This window comes from Mustela nivalis (assembly GCF_964662115.1).
Source record: "Mustela nivalis genome assembly, chromosome: 16".
NCBI lineage: Eukaryota > Metazoa > Chordata > Mammalia > Carnivora > Mustelidae > Mustela > Mustela nivalis.
In genome coordinates this window covers 60,414,399-60,435,927 of record NC_139035.1, presented here as the reverse complement: position 1 = coordinate 60,435,927, position 21,529 = coordinate 60,414,399, and the positions used below count along the sequence as shown (strand labels likewise).

General features: G+C 53.0%; 1 protein-coding gene across 9 annotated transcripts in view; it reads right to left on the bottom strand.

Moving 5' to 3' along the window:
* Nucleotides 1–5,103: 5,103 nt before the first annotated feature.
* The window catches only part of RXRG (retinoid X receptor gamma), a 205,893-nt gene continuing 189,467 nt past the window's right edge, over nt 5,104–21,529 (bottom strand). For 7 of the 9 annotated variants that reach the window (XM_082702293.1, XM_082702290.1, XM_082702291.1 and 4 more), the window contains 8 exons: nt 17,840–17,984; nt 15,486–15,665; nt 14,457–14,617; nt 14,202–14,331; nt 13,010–13,142; nt 11,650–11,741; nt 10,329–10,434; nt 5,290–5,580 (listed from right to left, as the gene is read on the bottom strand). In XM_082702293.1, the coding sequence (XP_082558419.1) occupies nt 5,433–5,580; nt 10,329–10,434; nt 11,650–11,741; nt 13,010–13,142; nt 14,202–14,331; nt 14,457–14,617; nt 15,486–15,665; nt 17,840–17,984 (1,095 nt within the window). In that variant the 3' untranslated portion in view covers nt 5,290–5,432. The other 2 variants (XM_082702289.1, XM_082702296.1) reach the window with 1 other exon arrangement.

Below are 21,529 nucleotides of genomic sequence, written 5' to 3'. Positions count from 1 at the left end.
GATTTGCCATACGTGGGTCAGTATTCTTCTGGAGATTTCTGTTTCCCTATATTCAAGCAAAACTGGACCCTTCCCCAAACCGTTTTTAGGGGGCTTCACCTGTGCCTATGTGCCTGCCTCTGAGTGTGAGAGATGGTGACTCCCACTCCCCTGTCAGGGTAGACATGACTGGCCGTGGTAACAGTCCATCCAAATCCCACTGGTCCTTCAAAGCTCATCAAACAGGCGGGTTCCTTACTGTTTTCCAGCAGCTCTGCTAAACAGCAAGCCGGTTCAAGTTCTGACCCGAAATTTCTCATAGATCATATGCATGCCTTGTGCATTCTAGTTGTTGCCAAGATGTGAAATATATCTTTCTGAGGAAGTTGCATATAAATCTTGTTGTGGTTTATTTGAGTGAAGAGAGAATAGGAACAATGTTCTGAACCCACTGGTTTCCTTTAGAAAAGAATAAAAATAAATAAATTTGGGGAACGTGGAGAAGGCTTCTGGTCACTAAGAATTTGCTCGAATCCCTTAGAACACTATGAATAGGTAACTCACAGAATAGGAAATTAGGCTAATAAAGACACGCAGAGAAGCCCAATTTTCCTACGAATCAGAGAAAGGCGATTCAGAGAAAGCTCTCCCGGGACGCGCAGCCCACGAAACTATCACTTGAACTGTAAATGCTGGGAAGGACGTGCAGACATGGGACCCTCGGGCCCTCGCGGGATACACTGTTGCAACCTCCTGGAGAGCAGCGGCGTCGTGTTAGGGACGTGCGTCCGTGACGACAGTCTAGGCAAGTCCTACTCCTGGGCTATGCGCCAGACAAACTCCTACCCAAGGCAGCGAGGGCGCTCGCCGGCTCGAGCCAGCGCGCCCACCCCGGCAGGGACCCGCCGGCCACCGAGGGACCCGCCGGCCCGCCTGCGGCAGTCAGGCCAGTGAGCTGCCCCCCCGGGGCGTCGCAGACAGACCCCGGAGCAGAGGGAAACGAAGACGGAGGAGTCCAGGGGAGACCGACCGCAGAACGACGACGCACGTACACCGTGAAACACGTCCACCAGCTGTGATGCCCGCGAACGTCACTGGAGAAGGCGGATTTCCCGGGACCGACTAGAAATACGCGAGAGGTAGCTGCTTCGGGAGGATTTCGATCCGAGAGAGACGACGGCGGGCGGCGGGGGGGATGGAGTTGCCTCGGACGGTCGGCTCTGCCCTCCTCCGCGAAGGATCCACTGCTGTTTCCCGGGGAACAGGGACCCGTCCCCACGCGCGCCCTCTGACGGAGCAGCACCCCCGCAGCCAGCGCTCGGGTAGAGTTCAACCGAGTTTAACCGGTTTCAGCGTCAGAGTCGCAGCTCCCTGAGGACGCGGATCTCTGGGCTTCGCACGGAGAGCTCAGGGCCTTCCGCGGAAGGTCGCGGCTTGCAGAATCGGTCACGCTCTGAAGGACAGGCAGGCTCAGCGAGGGGGAAGGAACTCAGCCATCATCTTGCCAGAAGCTTCCACCTGGCTGAGGAGGAATGTGAAGCCCGGAGGGGTCCGGCGACCTTCCCGGGGTCAGACGGGGTCAGACGAGGTCGAGCTGTGGCCTCGCCCCGGGCTGCCGACCCGCTTCTCCCTCCACCCGGGCCGCGTGCGGTGCCCCTGGCCTCGCCTGCCCGCCTGCCGCGCACCTGCACCCGGCTCCGCGGGCGCGGGAAGGGCCGCCGCACCGGGTGTCCGCTCTGCGGCGTGACCGGCTCGCAGCCGAGCCCGCTGGACGTCACCGGACGTCACCGGACCGTCACCCGGAAGCACGGCCCCCGGGGGCGCATGCGCAGGCCCGCGCCGGCCCCGCCCGCCGCGCACGAGAAGCCTAACCTGCTGGCGGGGCTGCCCCGGGACCGTGGGCGGCGCCACCTAGTGGGGACGGGCTCTGCGCCAGCCCGGCACTGCCCTTCGACTTCACGTGCGACGTTGGTGACGTTGCACGTGTCGCAGGTCCGCGTCAAGTGAGTGTGTAGCTGCTGAGGGTCCGGCAGCTTCGAAGAAGGCGGTCCTTCCCCGCTGAGACCGGCTCCTGCTCCTCGGCATTCCCCGCGAGGGTCTCCGTGCTCTTTGGGGGCCTCTTCCCCCCGAGAAACGAAAACTCGCCCCGAGTGGGCATCTGGCCAGGGACATATCGGACCTTCCGAGTCTCTCCGGATCTCATTTTACCGAGTCTTCTTGTTTTCCATCTTGCGCAGTCTGGCCCTCCCAGGCCCCCCGGAGGCCTCTCTCCCGGGAAGTTGGGTGCGGTACCCCGAGCCGGCGGCAGAGGGCGCCCGCGCCCATCGATCTTGGCGCCCAGCGGGGTGGGGTTGGGCGGGCCGCAGGCATCCCCGCCCCTGCGCCGACCTCCAGGAGCTCCCCCTGGGGACCTGGACCAGCGCCTGCTTGGCGTGGTCGGAGATGGCTGTGTGCTCCAACACCGCCCTGGGAGACATTTCCATGGCGTTTTCCATGGAACGGGGTGAAGGCTGCTCTTCTCTGGCTGGGAAAGAATTTGGCTCCCTAGTCCTCTGCTTTAGGCGAGCAAAGGCTCCTTTCCCAGATACTCCACCCCTGCCTGCCTTAGGGCAAAAGGCGGGCTGAGGGTGCGGGGAGGGGAGGGGGGGGCTTGCTTTCCACTCCCCACTCAGTGCCTCCCAGGAATGCCCTAAATTCATCCCACATCAGGGACCCCAGTCTTCCTCCCAGGGGGAAAGACATCATTGGTTTATGCCGGAAGAGCCTTGAAATCATTTGTGGGGAGGAACCTTCAGAGCCAGAGCCTCAGTCTCTTCAACACATCAGTGCGGGCAAATTATCACTAGCGGAGAGAGGAGATTTGATTCTTAGAAACAGCCGAACAGGGTGAACAGATTCACCCTGAGCTGAATCTTTAAAAAAAAGAGGAAATAAAGCTGGTATGAGAGTGATGAGCCCAGTGTAGAGCAGGTTCTGGGTAGACGGGAGTCGCCTGTGAATCTGGGTCCCATGGGTAGTTATGGTGTTTGCTGTTATTTGACGAGTTTTTTTTTTTTAATTTTAAAGATTTTATTTATTTGACAGAGAGAGAGATCACAAGTAGGCAGAGGGTCAGGCAGAGAGAGAGGGGGAAGCAGGCTCCCCGCCAAGCAGAGAGCACAATGCAGGGCTCGATTCTAGGACCCCGAGATCATGACCTGAGCCAAAGGCAGTGGCTCAATCCACTGAGCCACCCAGGCGCCCCATTGATGAGTTTTTAATATAGAACCATGAGATCGTGTTTCTTAGGTGGATCAGAAAGCAGCTCTAAAGACAAATGGAAAAGAGAATTTTCCAAAGAAAATATCATTGCAGCAAAAGTCTCCAAGAAGTTTCAAGGCAAACTGTGATGTTTGCCCAAGTTCGTTTATTTAAAAAAAAACACCCTCCTTATTTTATATTTGCTCAGTGTTTATGCCGATCCCTCAATGGACAGATATTTCTCAAGCACAGATTATACCATTCGCTGAGGAGACGCGTGCAAAAGTCTTGGGGTTGGGGAGACACTTGCTGCGTATGGGCAGTGATAGTGACTGAGTTCCATCTCCTACCCACCATGTCTGTCCTGGCACACGTCTCTGAGTTTCCAGCACCTTAATTTCTTCATCTTTAAAATGGAGATAACCTGGGTGGCTCAGTCCATGAAGCGTCTGCCTTCAGCTCGGGTCACGATCCCAGGGTCCTGGGATCGAGCCCTGCGTTGGGCTCCTTGTTAGGCAGAGAGTCTGCTTCTCCCTCTCCCTCTTCTGTGTACTCTCCCTTTCTCCCTAATAAATAAATAAATAAAATCCTTAAAAAATAAAAGTAAGTAAATAAATAAAATGAAGATAACAAAAGTTCTCTTGCCCACTTCTCCTGGGCCAAAAGCTATCACAGATCTTCATGTATCTTTATAAACTCTAAAGTGCTTCAAGACTTTGTATCCCTTGATCCTTGTGCCTTGTACTGTTTTCAGCTGTAAGTTCTCCAAAGACAGAGAACATGTCTCCATGTCTTTGGTAGAGGCCCACTGTGCCCGTGAAGAGCAACTTGACTGGACGGAGAACTTATGCCTTCCAACAAGAGTCGACCAAAGGCTGATTTTCCAGCTCATGGCCCCAGCGGGGAGGCTCCCAGGCTCGCCACAGGACTGCACTACTCGTGACAGGCTGCCATCTATGGGGGGATGAAACCAAAGGTACCAATCCCACCAAACATTTACTGAATGCCAGCTTCAGCCTGGGCACCCACAATGCCCTTTAAGAAATTCCTTCCAGTTACGTGGACACCAGTTCAACAACACACGTTTACTATGCATCTGCTGTGTTGTTGGCCCTAGATCAAGTTCTGGTAAGTAGGACTGCCATGGGCAGTTGTTCATGTTGTACACTGACAACCCTAAGGGGAATCATGTAAATCATAGTATAGATTTGTGTATCCATTAAGTTCTATTCCTGCAGATGGCAGGATGGTGATTTGAAGAAGATGGGCTATCTACATAGTCTAACACTGGTGTCAGAGAGTCTCTGCCCTTGAGGCGCTCACTGTCCACCAGACGGTAGGGCTCTAGGACCACCAGGAAACCACAGGCTAGAAGCCAGGAGAGGTTTTCTCTTTCCATTTTAAGAACAGTCTATGCAGGGTCAGATAATGATGGAAAACAAATTAGGTATACTCCGGTCTTTTTTGCTAATGTTGCTGGTTAACAACGGAAAATTCTTTTCTTTTGTTACTACCTCCTACCAACTCCCGGGATCCAAGAACCTTCTTCCATCAAGAGAGCATCTTCTCTTGGCCTTAGGCTCAATTGCTCCCAAACAGAACAAGGTTGTCTGCACTCATTATCCTTAGGAGGAAGAAAACAAACACAAAAAACCAAGCTGACTCTGAAAGGCTGTGTTTCTTCCCAGTCTTGCCGGGGAGGGAGGGGGGCGGAGCGGCTCTAGGCCAAGTGCGCTGTGCCCAGTTTAGACTCAGGGTGCCTGACTGTGGGATTTACTGTTTCGGGACTCCAGCCCCATTCCCCACCCAACAGCTTTCCTCCGCCCGCTAACAACACTTCCCCAAAGCACAATAACACACCCCGTGCTCCAAGCGGTGCCAACATCGTATATATTATTTTATTATTCGCTCGTTTGCTTTCCATGGCAAGTGAAAAAATAATTTAAACCAATTATATGTACAGAGGCTTGGTTTGTTTTTCCAGGAACTTCTAGAAAGATCCCCATCCCCTCAGACTGCCAAGAAGGGCTTCCTTGAACATCTGTACAAACTCCACCTATAAAAGTCGCAGACGTAGAAAGGTTTCTTTATTGTAAGCATCACATTGTGGGAACAGGAAGGGGTCAGGGTGGGAAGCGGAAGAACGTGTGCAGGATGGGGGTCCACACACACCTGCCCAGGGTTGGTCCTGGGTGGGGAGGCTGCGGCCGGGGTCAGGTGATCTGCAGCGGGGTCTCCAACATCTCCATGAGGAAGGTGTCGATGGGCGTGTCCCCGATGAGCTTGAAGAAGAACAGGTGCTCCAGGCACTTCAGGCCGATGGAGCGCAGGGCTGGGAGGCGGAGCAACAGCTTGGCAAACCTGCAGGGAAGCCGAAGGCGCGTCAGGAGCCAGGATTGGCCGCTCCGGGCAGCTGTCGACACCGGGGAGCTCGTCAGCTCTCCAACCTGGGAGAGGACAGGGGGCCTGGAAGGGCCACGGAGGCAGCTGGACGAGCGTCAGTCCTAGGAAGCATCAGCTCTGCCCTCCCCGGTGGGCTGTGCTGTGCTCACACCACACTCCCTGCGCCAGGACCGCAGGCCACCTCAGTTACCAACGCTCGTTACCGAAGTGCAAGCAGCTGTTACCAACATGCACGCTCGGCTTCTCGGGCTGTGCCTCCCTTTCAGTCAGGAGCAGGGGGCGATCCCCCTGAGGGGCCGTGGTCTGGGTGGGAGATGACACACACACGTGCACACGCACTCACACATTCTCACATGTGTGCATGCGACAGAACCCCACCACGTCACACACACACACCCATGCACGTGCCTGACTCTCATCACACACATACACATGTGCACAATCACATGTACACACCCACATCCTCACATGGGTGTGAATACGTGCAAAGGAAGCCCCCCATTGTGACATATGCACACACCTATACACACCTGCCTCCTACGTCACACCTATATACACGTGCACACCACCACACATACATACTCGCACATTCTCATACATGCTCCCATGCCTCACACGTGTATACATGCACACACATGCCTCCACCACTGCCACACCTGGGTGCACAGACATTCACTCTTACACACCCTGACATACACACTCATGCATACGCATACACACCTATACACACTCACACATTCGCCTTCACTCTCAATACCCTCCTACGCGTGTACACGCACACACGGGCTTGCCCGCACTCCTCTGCACTCCTGTGCCGTCAAGGACCTTGGCTGTGAGCTTCCCAGGGAAGGAGGCCGGCATGTGAACAATGCGTCTCACATCTGCACGCCCTGCTGACCTCCCGCTACGTGCCATGTCTCCCATCCTGCTCCCGTGGGCCTTCTTCATCTTTCAAACCCATTTGCCAATGAAGCTTTTTTTTTTTTTAATGGTATTAACAGCAACTGGAAATCGGGAATTCATAACTTCCAATAAAAGGCCAAGAACCAAAACCGTATCAGCCACTCCTGCCTTAACTCAGAGGCTCTGGCTGGGCTGGGTCTTCACTGAGCATCACAACATGATTTCAAGAGTGAGTTTCAAGCTGGAATTTTAAGACTCCTTGAAAATGTGTCTATTTCTATATTCCTACGCCATGAAGGGTTACGGAACAGGGGCAATTCAAGAAACATAAAACGGCACCACCTAAAAAGGTAGGCATTCCTTCTTTACATGGAAAAGCTAACGGTCTACACCAAGGCCCACACAACCCTCCAGAAACTGTTGATGGTAAAGCCTCTGAGGGCATCTGCAGGGGGTCACCAAGCAGGAGGAGAGAGTTAGCTAGCGACACTGAGCTCCTGGTCCAGACTCGGCCACAGCAGAGTTTCATGGAATTAGGGGAAGGAAGGACTTCTCTAGAAGCAAAATACAAAGTTAGCCTGAGCTGTGACTCCGAGAATATATTTAGATCTAAATATATTTAGATTGTATTATACATTCTAAGAATGCCAAAGTTTTATAATATATAAAACACTAAATACAGAAGGATACTGCTGTCTTTGCCAACTGCGCCTGATTTAGGAACTGAGAGCAGGACCACGGAAATAAGCATGACCATGAAGAGCCAGAGCCCTGGGGAGGTCTCCAAGTTCCTCATTCACCCAAGGGCAGCAGTAGCGGGCCCCAGGGTGAGAAGATGTGCCGGAGGCTCTGTGTCCTCCTAAATTTCCATCTCTGCTTTCAGGCTGGAGAAAGCAAAACTCAGTCCCTGCAAAGTGTACTTCTGAAGAGTGTCCACGGGGTGGCAGCACTCCACCACTGCGCGCTCTCCTCCACCCGGCCAGGCTCCTCAGCCACTACTTTCTGCAAAGCGGAGGTCACCAGCTGTCTGCACACTCACCCACCTGGTTGAGCCAAGCGATATCCCTGGTGCACCTGCTCAGGCTCCGGGGTGGGGTGTGGGGGTGGGGCGACCACCCTCTGTCCAGGCTGTGCTGGACGCGCCCCAGGGACATGCAGGGGGCCCAGCTTCCACACTCCTGCCCTGCGCCCCAGCTTCTGCCCTGATCCAGCCAACAATCAGGGAGCCCAGGCCCCTGGCAGTCCCGTTCCTAGGAGAACAGGCAAGTTCCCAAGTTTTCAATATGATATTCAGTAGAAACAACCTGAATGTTCCCCAGAACAAGAGCTAAATACACAAGGATACATCCACCCTGTGAAATAGTACAAAATCACAGAAAAGGGTAATTTTGTACTTTTCAGTATCTGATAAAGTGCCCAAAATAGCTAAGAGAGGAAAACGATACACCAAACTGTATGATTTCCTCTCTGTAAACACACTTTTTTTTTTTTAAAGAAAAGAAATTTTTCTTAAGATTTTTTACTTATTTATGTGACAGAGAAAGACACAGCAAGAGAGGGAGCACAAGCAGGGGGACTGGGAGAAGGAGAAGCAGGCTTCCCTCCAAGCAGGGAGCCTGAGGCAGAGCTCGATCCCAGGACCCTGGGATCATGACATGAGCCGAAGGCAGACACTTAACGACTGAGCCCCCCAGGCACCCCTAAACACACACGTCTACGTACACAACCACTGACACACAAGGATATGGGAAAAAATACCCCCCAATTTATGATTAATTTCATTACCTACTTTATTCTTAAACACTTCCCTTCTTTCCCACAAAACCATGTTCTGCTTTTATAATAAGGAAAAAGACTGGTTCACGGTTTTGGGTGGTTTTTTGTTTTGGGTTTTTTTTTTTTTTTTTTTTTTTTTGAGATAAATAATGGGACCTAGAGCCAAGTCGGAGGAATGGGTGAGTATGAGCCTGCCTATTCCTAACACCTTGCACATAATACGTGCTCAACGAACATGCTTAGTGCTGCCTTCGAGCTAGGAGATGGGGTAGAAATCACCCACCACCACAGTCAGGAGCTCCCACCGGCCAGGGCCGAGCGGCTGCTGGCTGCCAGCCCCGTCGGTTGGACAGAGCCGTGACCTCACCTGCTGCACATATGAGGGCAACCGCCAGGTGTCCACCAAACCCAGTCTCCCCTTCTTCCTTGGCATACAGAGGCATCTGGAGAATGCTCTGGAATCCTCTGTGACCCGCTGGGCCATGTGACTAAGTTCCAGCCGGCGGCAGTGAGTGAAGAGATGGAGGACCTTTCCGAGGCCGGTCTGCCCAGATAGCTTCACCCCTGTGTTCCTCCCACTCCCTCCGTCTCCCTCATCTAGACACTGAACACGATGGCGCTCTGGGACACGGTGGAGCCCCAAGAAGGAAGGAGTGGACCCCTGAGTCTTGATGCGGAAGAGAGCCGGCCCTCCGAACAGACGGCCCACCCGGGACTGGCACGTGAGCAAAAAGTACATTTCAATCGTGTTCCACTCCTGGGAGTGGAGCTCTGGGAACTCTGTTCGCCAGCTTGGGCTCCTGACCCCTCAAGGCCTGTGTGTGTGTCCTACTGAAGGCCTGAAACCCACCCACTTGGAGTTCAATAAAAGAAACTCCAGGAAGAGCTGGAGCCCAGCTTCTGCACGACTGACACAGACTGGCTGAGGATCCAGAGAAAACAGCTTAAACGGAAATTAGACCTCACAGAGGAATGCGAACAACGAGTGAGAATTCAGAGCTTGTGATATTAACCCTGAAAACAAAATGAATGTCTTTAAGGCAGTTTCGTCAGTTTCATTTTCGGATTTTGGCGAGATTTGAGGATCCCATTCTCTCTACTTTACTAGTTAGCAGAGCAGGAGACTTCTATTTAGCTGTGCTTTGGGGAAAGCATTTAAGTTTTTTGTTCGTTTGTTTTTGTTTTGTTTTTAACGACTCAGAACACCTAAAAGGGTAGACGGCTTCGGGGATCTTCTGATCAATGTCCTCCTCTTTAGACAAGGAGCTCAGGGCCAGAGCCAACTAGAGGACCTTGCCAGAGGCTACACAGACGGCCTTGGGGAACAGTGGCCACGTGTTCTGGCTGCCACGGTCAGTCTGGGCCTTCTAGCACAGGCTTCAGTGGGGGCAGAGCAGAAAGCAGGGCGGTCAGCCCGGAAAGCACAACCTCTTGGAAATCAGACATACTTGAGGTCACATCCCAGCCCCACTGCACACCAGCTCCGTGTTTGTGGGCAAGAACCTTGGAGCCTTGTTAGAAACTGGAGATGATGGGACCCACATTCATTTGCTCATCTGCTTGTTCATTAGACACTGAAAGCTCTATACTGGGGCGCCTGGGTGGCTCAGCTGGTTAAGCAACTGCCTACAGCTCAGGTCATGATCCCAGGTTCCTGGGAACCGAGCCCCGAGTCGGGCTCTCTGCTCAGCGGGGAGCCTGCTTCTCCCTCTCCTGCCCGCTCGTACTCTCAGTCATTCTCTCTCTCTCTCTCTCCTTCTCTCCAATAAATAACTAAAATCGTTAAAATAAAATAAAGCTATATACCATGGGCCCAGCCCTGCTTTAGGCTCTGGCTCCGGAGTGGGGAACAGCAAACAAGATCAGGTCTCTGGCTTCAGGGAGCCAACGTTTTAGCAGCTTTGAGCTTGTTGTTAAGATTAAATAACACATGCGGAACCTAGACGGTGCCTGCTGGGCGCCGCCACGTGTTCGGGGCAGGAGAGAAGGACAGCCTCAGCCAGCAGATCCTTCCAGCACTCCCTTACCTGCCGGGTTGTTCCGGATACTTCTGCTTTGTGTAGGCCTCGAGGGTGGCATACACCTTCTCCCGCAGAGTCTCTACCTCCGAGGGGTTGGACAGCCCCTTGGCATCTGGAAAAGATGACTGATTTAGCCTCGGGTGACACACGGCACGTGGACCCCCTTCCACACGGCTCCGTCTTTCTAATTACTGTTACTCGAGACACACTGGGACAGGGAACAGCAGAGAAAGAAACAAAGCTGGGGGTCCTCGGTGCCCCGGCTCTCCTCTCGGTGCCCAGTCTACCCAGTAGACCCTGGGAACAAAGGTGTAAAACCCTGTTAATGGCCAAAGACACACACCGCGGAGTCCAAGGAAGGGAGTTTTATTTTATCCAATCATTCTAGAAACATGACATTCACACACTTACTGAGTGCCTACTATGGGCTGTGCCCGGACGGAATGCTGAGGTGGGGCACAAAAACCAGACCCACCCACGTGAGCACCCAGCCCCCCTCCCTCCCCAACCTTTCCTGACTCCCCGCATGAACTGACCCGTCTCAGAGCCCGGGAGCGGGGTAGAGTCTGACCGCTCTCGAACACACATCTCTGGTCCCGACTTCAATGAACCCCAGATGCAAGCAAGACCTTCCTGGCCAGCTACTCTTGGAGGCCCACTAGCCACCTGAGACTTGAAGCACGAAGTCCTAAGTTCTTCCTCTCCCCCCCGTTAGGAACCTCCTCTCAGCAAATAAAGCTCCGTCTTTCTAATTACTTAGGAGGACTAAACAAAGCCCCCTGAGAATTACCTTCAACACTGCTCTTTGACGCACTGTCTCTAGTCCATCAGCAAATCCCATGGCTTTGCTTAAAACTATATGTGGAATCTGGGTGCCTGGGTGGCTCAGCTGGTTAAGCGTCTACCTTCGTCTTGGGTCATGACCTCGAGTCCCACAGCGTGCTCCCTATTCAGTGGGGAGTCTAATTCTCCCTCTGCTCTTCAGCCTGCTTGTGCTCACTCTCTCAAATAAATAAATAGAATTTTTAAAAAACCATATGCAGAATCTGACTACTTTTTACCACCACCTTCACCATGACCCCAGGCAGCTAACCTCTGTGGTCTCCCCTATCTGCCCCCCAAACAGGCGCACTCCACACCCATCCGAGACACTTTCAAGATGGCACTAGGAGTAGAAACCATGAAGAATCAGCTTCCTGCCCTCGCCAAGGACATGTTCCCGCGCCCTGCCTGTCTGTCTCAGCTGAACTAAAGGAGCGGAAGACAACAGAGCCCGGAGAGAGCCCGGAGGCCAAGCACGGAGGAGGGCGAACCCCTGCACAGTCACCTGGGTTAAACAGCACGATGGCTCGCAGGCACCCCAACTCCGACTTGTCCATCTGCATGTCTTTCATTTTGGAGACCAGCTCAGTCAGGACCCTGTTCACAGGAAACAATGAGAGGTGATGAGAAAACCATGAGTCCCAGGCCAAGGGCTGATCCAATGAATGCAGCCAAGGCCCCTTATGTGCCCACCCCAATTTCCAGATGACGCGTCGGGTACTAGGGGCTCGGAGGTGAATAGGATGCAGCCCCTGATCTCAAGGAGCTCACGGTTTCACTGAAAACAAACAAACAAACCAGACGTGGAAGCAATAGGTAGCAACACAAAGCCAACAACGGCCAAGAGCCAAACCCAAGGGAGCACCCAGGGGAGAGCAGGCGGACGCAGGACACTCCGGCGGGGAGGGCGGGGAAGCAGTCTAGACGATTTAGAAACGCAAGAGGCAAAGCAGGACGAGGGTGTGGCGAGTCTGGAGGAAGATGGCAGAGGCGGACTCCAGAGACAGGGCAGGAATCTCCAGGGACCACGAAGAGGGCTGAGCCGGCCCAAAACCACACTGGCCTCTGCGTGGAACGTGCAGGGGGAAAGGGCAGGGAGGGAGTAGAGACCTCTTGCGTGGACGGGCACGTGGCCTGGAAGATCACTCTTCAGGGAAGTGGAAAGGGGCCGCGGGGCCCTGGCACTGGCCAGAGAGGCTGTTTCCAACCCTAGCCTCCTCTTTACCGGCTCTCTGTCTCTTTGTCCCGAGTCACTCACCCCCACTCGTGTCACTCCTGTCTTTGAGTCACATGCCTTCATTTTCCTTCCACACCACTGAAGGCAGAGCTTCCCAGGCAGAGGCTGGGGCTGCCTGACGGAGGTGGGTCTGCTCCCACTCAGACCTTCCCCAGAGACCCTGCTACAGGGTCAGACAAAAACCTCAGCTCATCTCTCCTGCCTCCCAACGTCAGATCCTGGCTGCGCGTGCCCCTCCCGGCCCCCAGGGTAAGCAGTTCAGCCTCCCCACCCGAACCTCCCAGGTAAGGTCCGGGAGCCAGTCTCTCCTTTGGAGGCCTCCAGAGGTCACCGGTTCTCCCTTCCGCCCAGCAGCTCTGCTGCTCCCTGACCAGCTCCCCCACCCCTCCCACCCCTCCACCACCTCCCCGCTTCGCCCCCCCTTCAAACCTTCTAGAATCCACCGGCCACGCCCCCTAGGGTCTGCTCTTGTGTGTTTCATGGTCTCTCCTCTTTGCCCCGCGCTGCTGTGTGGGTGGTCCATCCTGCACACCAGCGCCACCCCAGGCCCACACACTCACGCACGCGCACACACTCGTGCACGCACACGTGCGCGCACACACGAGCCCCGGAAGCAGAGGACAGCCACCTGTCAAAGATGGAGCCGACTCCGGCGCTGTGGGCGCTGCTCCGGTGCACGTGCAAACCGGTGGCCAGGAGGATGCCGTCCTGCACCGAGACGGAGCGGTGGGAGAAGGAGGCAATCAGCAGCTCGTTCCACCCTGCGCGGAGAAGAAAGAGGCCTTGAGGGACAACGGACCACAGTCGTGCTTCACTGATGATCACTCGAGGCCTGTACTGGGACCCGCGTGGAACAGCAGCAGCATCAGAAACGCGCAGAGGCTAAAAGCCAGCTCGGGACCACTCAGCTAATGAGTGAAGGAACAGGGTAAGACTGGGGGTCCCCAACTCAGGGCCCTGCACCTCCCCCACCACCTCCCCAGTACAGCTCAGAATGGCAGCTTGAGGATAAGGACTCTCTTTCCGCCCCCGATCAACACATATGGGCTGGACGTTGAGCAGGTAATCGTTAGCATGTTCGCTGCCAGGGTGGATAAGGGAGACCTCGAAGCCTCTGCCCTCAGGACCCAACTGCCCGGCTCGATCCCCTTAGCGTCTGGCAGCACCCAGCGAGCACGGAGCTTTCAGTCAACGCTCAGAGACTGTGCACTATCTAACGGGGGTGAAATGAGGGTCTGGCTCCCAAGGCTCAGCCCGTCTTCATGAACTCTCCATGTTGGTCCCATGACCAAGAGGAGGCATGGCAACAGGTCACGTGCCCAACATCCCGGAAATAGAAGCCAAGACAGGATGCGGCCCACAGAACCTTCGTGGAGGAAGGGACCCTGGATAAATGAACTTGAGCGGGCACTCTCCGGCGTCTTTCATCGCCTCTGTGAAATGGGAATCCCTCGAGTTCCTACAGGATAGTAAGAAGGGCGCACTGCTTTGGACCGCCCTCGATGAAATGGACTTAGCTGTCTCGGAAAATCAAATGCAAATTATAAAACCGTGGCAAAATTTGCATAGGACAAGAGCCCCACCCTCCATTAACAATGTTTCATTGGGAAAAAACGTTGTGGAGGAGGGGCCACCCAGACGGAAGCACCTGTAATTAATACAAAAAGAGTAACTGAGTCAGGTTATCCTGTTAGCAGCCTGGCGCAAGGCTCAGAGGGGTTGCAGCTTCCTCCGCTGACTTGATTTCTGATCCCAAGGGTAATTTCAAAATGGCAGCCCAAGTGATGGTCCCAAGAAAAACAAACCTCAATGTCCTTTACCTGCCCGGAGCAGAATGACCTGGTCCTCCAAGGTGAGGTCGGAGAAGTGGGGGATGCGCTTGGCCCATTCAACGAGGGTGAAAAGCTGCTTATCAGCAGCGTGGCATATGTTGGTGACAGGGTCATTCGTCTAAAAAAATGAAACAAAAAACACCAGAGTACGGTGAGGGCAGCTTCCGGGGCTCCAATGCACCCCTTTCCCATCTCCAGCCCCGCCAAGCCCTGGGAGGTGAACGGAGCCCCGAGCCCGCATACCGAGTTCTCCATGTTCATATCGCCGTAGGATTCTGTCTTTGGTTCAACAGCAAGTTCAGCTTCTAGAATCCTCTCCACAGGCATGTCTTCATGGCCGCCACTGGCACATTCTGCCTCACTCTCAGCACGCTCCCGACTCCTCTGCCTTTCTTCTTGCACAGCTGGCACCCAGAAAGACACAGAAAGACACGCAGATGTCACCACGTGCCCAGGACAGCCACGGGAAAGCGAGTTACCTACCAGAGCTCCCACTGCCCTGCCTGTAACACAGGCGTCGTCCTGGCGCTGGGTCAGAGCTGTCAGGATGTTGACAGATGGAACCAAGCAAGCCCAGCGGCCTGCCTATGCAGGTGCACACCTGTGCGTTTAGCCTGCAGCCTTCCCCGTTCATTATGGTGACCAGTCTAAGAAGTTTGCGTTTCAAATTTTCATAACCTTGATCCTGCTCCTTTAAAGAGCCACTTCCTCCTCCGTCTCTCAAGGAGCGCCTCTTGCATTTCACCTCTAGCTGCTCCCTCTAGAACTGTGGGCCTGCGATGGTTAAGCAGCGAGTGCATTACTTCGCGAATTCCCTCTGTCAGAGTCTATGCATCAGGCTTGGCATTCACGTCCCATTAGCTCTGCCCCTAATGCACCGGCCTGAACACAACATCACCTGATCCAACTTGTCAGGGGAGGTCTGCGGGGAGCCATGACAGGACTGAGTAAGTGAAAAGGTGGGAGAATGTCACCTCGATGACATTTCAGAGTCAGCTGCTCTGCCCAGAAAGGCCACGAAGGATCCGAATGACCCATGTGTGGGGTGCAGGACCCGGACGACAGCTCTGAGACTTGCTGCCCGGCTGAGAGGAGCCCTGGAGAGGGTCCAGCCTGCGGACCCCCACCTGAGCGTGGAGGAGGAAGGCGCTCCTGCTCTCTCTGCTCTTGGGGACCCGCTGCGTCGGGCAGGGGACTCGACCACAGTCCTCGGGAGATCAGGAGGGTGCTACCGTGGTTTATACCTGTCTCCCCGCGGGGGCAGGGCCTCACCTTCCCTCTTCATGCCCATCACCAGGCACTTCTGGTAGCGGCAGTACTGACACCGGTTCCTCTGGCGCTTGTCAATGAGACAGTCTTTATTATCGCGACACGTGTACATGAGGTCTTTCCTTATGGTTCTCTTGAAGAACCCTTTGCAGCCTTCGCAACTGTACACGCCGTAGTGCTTCCCTGCTCACAAGAAGAAAAAGTTAACCAGGCAGAGACAGTCCTTGTGTTCATTTGGACCTTTCCTTGACAAGAGCCCCCTCGGCTCTTCCCCAGGGACCCCGGCCCACCACCTGGGCTCCGGGACGGACCGCAAAGAGCAGCCAGCGGAGAAGGCAGGCTGGACCACAGGGCCCAGACGAAGGCAGAGTCAAGAGGCCCCTGCTCGTGTCTCCCGTCCGGAATCGCCAGTCCTAGAGAGAGCGCTCAGAAAAGTCCTGACCCAAGATTGTGTTTACGTTTATTTTATTAAGGCAACTCTTGTGTTTACTTAAGCGAAATGTTCTGTCTCCATCCAAGACATTAGTACACGTAATAAATAAAAATATTTATGCTTGTTATGTAGTATCTAGCAGGAAAAAAAAAAAAAAAAGCCCTCAACTTCACTAGTATTTCCCCATAATTGAGGCCCAAGGACATGGGAGCCCCACTGAGGAGTACTGTCTTCCACCACAGGAACAGGAACCTGGGTTATGGATTTTTCTAGATGCTCTTGCTGTTGGGAGAAATAAATTGATATATGATCTTCAGAGCATAAAAGGACATGTAGTCTTATGACCTAAAGATCTGATGGAAGGCGGTTTTGCTTGATCTAGAATATTCTGTTACATGTTTCATTGCCTTGATTATGTGTTCCACACAGTTTCCAAGGACCCCAGCCACAGATGGCTCCTTTGTGTCAGGAGAGCCACCACGCGCACCTGACAGGGGCACCAAGAATCAGTCACAACCTTCCTTCTATGCAGCCCTTCTCAGATCTACACACCAGACAGCTGTGCTCAATCGATTTGGATGTGGAAACACAGAAGGAAGCAGATCATTCGAACTCTATTTACCCCCAGTTCTTCGGTGTAACCTGTGATGCTGTTTAGCTGTGGACCCGATCCTTGCTTTCTACTTCCGTTGTACTCAGGCTGACGGAAAACTGAATGTGGAGACGTCCCTGAGAACCAGTCGAGACACGCATTTGCATCCCAGGAGCTGACGTGTCCGAGGAAGCCGCCCTCAGGTAAAATGGGGGCTCGAGATGGCCTGCCTGCTGAAGCCAGTCGGGGCTCAATCAGCGGCCCACACCAACCCACTGAACGCATAGCAATAATAAATATGGGATTTTTATCTTAGGCGGAAAAATCCTAAGGCTCTCAGCTCTGAAGTATTTGTCTCTGAGTAACATGGTACCTGCATGTCATTCCCATGACTCTCCCGTATTTGAGTGAAATTCCCAGACTTTCAAAGAAGCCATAGCAGAGGAAACCCTGCTGGGGTGTGACCGGCCTTCTGTTGGGCAACGGCCAAGCCCGCACCATTTGGCAACCACGTTTTGAGAGCAAGCGAACAAGTCAGCCACACTGCGAAGTCAGTTCCAGGCCCCAGGAAACTTTCGATGGAGTGAATTTTGCAGTAGCTTTGGTGACAACAGGAAGATGAGGAATCCTCAGTCCGCCACCATGGACAGCCACACGAAAGAGCCTTCCCCATCTTCTCATTCATCAAAACAGAGATTCTCATGCCCTCAAAATTGGCGGGGATGCGGGGTTGGGGGAGGGGAAAGAAGTCACGGAAGAAATGATTTGGGCAAAAATGGAAGAGAATCAGAGAGGATGAAATCTATGAAAACACAATTATTTCTACCCCTGAAATCATGTGAAAAACCTAGAATGTTGTAGAAAGAAATATGCTAAAAAAGTCTTTAGCTTCACTAGGAACATTACGGATAATGTTTTTAGTTTTCTTGTGTACTTTTCTAGTTCTTCCTACATTGGGACATTTCCTACCCTGGGACAATATTTTTAGAATTAGAAAAAAACAATTTTTTTTTTAATTAAAGAGATGACTAATTACAACAGCTTCACTGTGCCACATAAATGGTATACACCATAGTAACTCCAGAGAGGTATTTCTGAAATGCTTCCTATAAATCCAATCCTTAAAAATGAACTCATACTTTAACTTTATACAGATTTCAGGCTATGAATCCAGTGCCAGAAATGTACAGCCTGGGCCCCATGCTGGACCATCCTCAAAGGCCCTTTTTCTTCCACTGGGTACAAAGAAGCCAGGTAAGCAGTGGAACAGGCGCCGTCTTGGGACCCTCACTGGACGGGACCCCCAAGAGTGGCGTCTGCTTCTACACGTACCTGAGGATCTATCCCCACAGATGGCACAGATGTGTTTCACCAGAGATCCGGGGCTGGTTGATGGGTAGTTCATGTTTCCAATCCCAGGAAGCCCTGGTAAGGGTTTGATGTCCTCTGAAATGCTGACGCTGTTGACCACATTTAGCTGTAAGGGGAAGAAATACAATAAAACACGGAGACAGAACAGACCCAATGCCCGAGATGGAAAGCAACGAGGGTATCCTCGCAGAAAAAACCAAAATCTATTTCAAGAAGTAGTTCGTAAGTACAGAGTATCCGAAACTGCCTGTTGGGGGAATATGAAATTAAGGGAGAAAAAAAGTGACACGGAGGAACTAAATCATTTGTAACACCAACACCTAAGTTGAACATCACAACACATGATCAGAATTATTATTTTTTACTCATTTTACCCGTGTGTTTCTTTAGAGCTGGAAATCCACCCTGAACATGCTTAAGACCCACTTAGAACAAGTCAACTATGTGTTTTTAGATTTTGTTATAACGGCAGACTGTCTATTCAGCAGTGCTCCAAGTGGAGCTACAGCTCTTAGGCAAAAGACTTAGACTCCAAGAGAACCAAGCAAAAAAAAAAGGCAAATCGATTCACTAAGTCAATCAACAGACACTGGCTGAGTGCTTACCCTGCAAGGACTATGTCAGGCTCTGGGGTACAAAAGTGAGGTCTAAAAACACACACTCGTAAGGAGTTCACAGTAAAATGCAAGAGAAGGTCATCTCAACAAGCCCACAGAGGGTGCTAAACCAAATGCCAAATCATTGCAGTAGCACCAAAACTGGGTAGAAAGCCCCAGATCATGGTGTTGAACTTGACCATAAGGAACAGGCCATCATCCAATGAAACTGGAAAATTCATACAGCCAGGGACTGACTATGTGCTTTGTCTTCCCCACACCCGACATGGGCCTGGCACATGGTAGGGAGTTGGTGTGCCCAAAAGGCTGAAGAAATGAACGCGTGTGTCCCTGTCCTCAGCCCTGTCCCAAGTTCACATTGGGTCCTCAACACCACCACCTCCACGCCTTCCAGTGCTCGGGGCGATTACCGAGAGCCACGGCTGAGTGCTCTGTATTCATCAAATCGTCAATACACATGACAGAGGCAACCACTTAGCAGAAACTGTGAGTGTCCATGAGCACAGCCCAACCTTCTAGGCACTGTGAAGGGAGACAGAAAACCTAGATCTTTCCTCGAAAATGCACACTCTCATTGAAGAGTGGGGACGGGCACAAAAAATAGGAACACTTACAAGTAAATTCCCAGGTGGTACCGAGTACCCATGTGTTTGGGTCCAGCAGAGGCACTGGGTAACTATCTGGGAATGGAAGCAAGTTTCCACTGACTTCTGTATGGTCTACATGAATTTTGAACCATACTATCTCCCTAAAGTGACAGCAATTCTCAAACTAAACCAAAGGTAGGATTTCTTTCTCTATTCAAGGCCTTTGGGACAGCAGGGATAATCAATAAAACATAAAACACAATACGCGCCTGAGTTACGTTCCTTCTAAATGTACAGCTTTTCAATTCACTAAGCAAATACTTACTGAGCACAGGAGGTGGGGGCAGAGGCTCGGGTCAAGGGCAGTAAGGGATGCAGACACAAGACAGTCCACAGCTCCTTGCTTGGAAGTCCAAGTCATCGGGAATTTTTAAAAAAATTTGTACGAAGGATGCAAACACACGTGGATGGGAGACTTCTCTCTCTCTTCCTCTCCCCCACCTTCTGCATGGGGCTAAGACAGGGTATCTAGAACTCGTACCCAGTATTTGGCTTTGTTTTGGCATCACACTGTGGTTCTCAGCCCTAGATGTATACCTGGGAGCTTTAGAGGAAAAAAAACAAAATAAAAAGAAAAGCAGATGCCAGGGCTCCACACCCCGAAATTCTGAGTCAATGGCTCTGAGGGCCATTGGTACTGCTGTTCCTCTAGGTTTACCAGGAAATGCTAATACGAAGTCAGGGCTAAGATTTCACCAGTTTGGCAGGAAAAACATCAATCACTTTGTTGTCCCACTGGGCCGGACCGACTCCCAGTCTGCCCTTAACAGCCCTGGGACTTCAAAGAAGTTACTTATCTTCATCCATCCCAGGATCTGTATCTGGAAAATGAGCCTAGTAAGACCGAGTCCACAGAGTCGCTGGGAGGATTCTGTGACGTAACACCGGAAAATCCCCATCACAGCGCCCGGCACCCAGGAGGGGCTCTGTGAATTCCGGCTCCTACCATTCCAATAAGATCCGGTTCATCGAGACGAGACCTTTGAGTGTTTCTTACCAGTCGACATTCTACTCTGTGCTAGGAATTCTGCAGTAAAGGAGCCCACATCCACCGAAGGGGTTAAATGATTCCATTTCTTGGGGCGGGGGTAGGGGTCGGAAAACTAATGTTGTCATGATACTATCTAGGTTATCATTACTTCGGATGTGGGACATAGTGAAACATGTACGGCTTTTTAAGAAATAGGTTGAGGGGTTTCTGTTGGTGTAGATTCTAGGTGACAACTTTTCTGTAGCATGACAGTGAAACAGCTGTCACCCCTTAGATGCACCCATGAAATGTCAACACTTTAGGTCAGATGACCCCAGAGGAAGAGCCTCTGGCTGACCAAGGCTCTATACCCAAAGCCTCAGATGGACCAGAAGGGATATGGAAATAAGGAGGAGGCCACCACCACCTGAGGCTCTAGAGGCCACCCCTCTCCTTCCCCTCCCACTGCCCTGACCTGTGGGACCAGCCTCGCCCTCTGCAGCCTCCAGAGGTCAGAGACATCAAGTACTGTTAACGCTACTGTTAGCACTACCCTCTACAGAAGGCCTGCTTGGCGCTCACAACAACCCTGTGAGATCATTCTAGTCTCCAGATGAGGAAACCGGGCCGGAGAGCAGTTGGTTTATTCGAGTGTCCATTCAGAAATACTCCGGGGATGCAGGAAGGAGCACAGGGGCAGCCCCTGCCTCAAAGGCCTGGGCCGCTGATGAAACTAAGAGTCAGCAGGGATTGCTCAGGAAGGAAAGGCCCCCACTGGCATCAGGGAAGACTTCCTAAAGGAGGCGGCATCTGAGCTAGGATGCCACCGGCAGCCTTCAAAAGCGGCAAGACTCCTGGGGTCCAGGGATGGGCTGGTGATTGGCCAAAGCCCCCCCCCCCCCCCCAGAGCAAAGGCCCCTGAGGGAAGCCCGGGGGCTCCCATGGCGCGTGTGGATGGCTGGGAGGCGAGGCCAGGGGGATGGGCTGTGACAAAGCCCGAGGCTTGCCTGGCTAAGGAGAGTGGATTTAATCTTGAGAAGCAATTAAAGGCAGCCACTGGAGGGTTTGCACGGAGGACCACTGCTCCTGAAACTCTGCCTCGGGGAAGGAAATGAGGCAGCAGCTCCAGGAAAGCCTGCAGGAGGGAGACACTGAGGCTGTCGCTCTGCCCAGTCGCAGGTTAGGGGCCTGCCCAAGCCGGAGCCCACGCTAGGAGCTCCTTCCTCCTTCACCGCAAGACCTGTCAGAGCCCCTGCCCTAGCGGCTTCCTGACCCAGCCCGGCGGTGAGGAGCTCCGTCTCCCCCAGCTGGGAGCCGGCAGCCCCCCTCCACCGCGTCTCCTCATGGGGCAGGGGCATGCTCCCTTCTCCACTGGCCTCTTTGCCCGCTTGGAGTTCGTGTGGGCTCCGCGCACAGG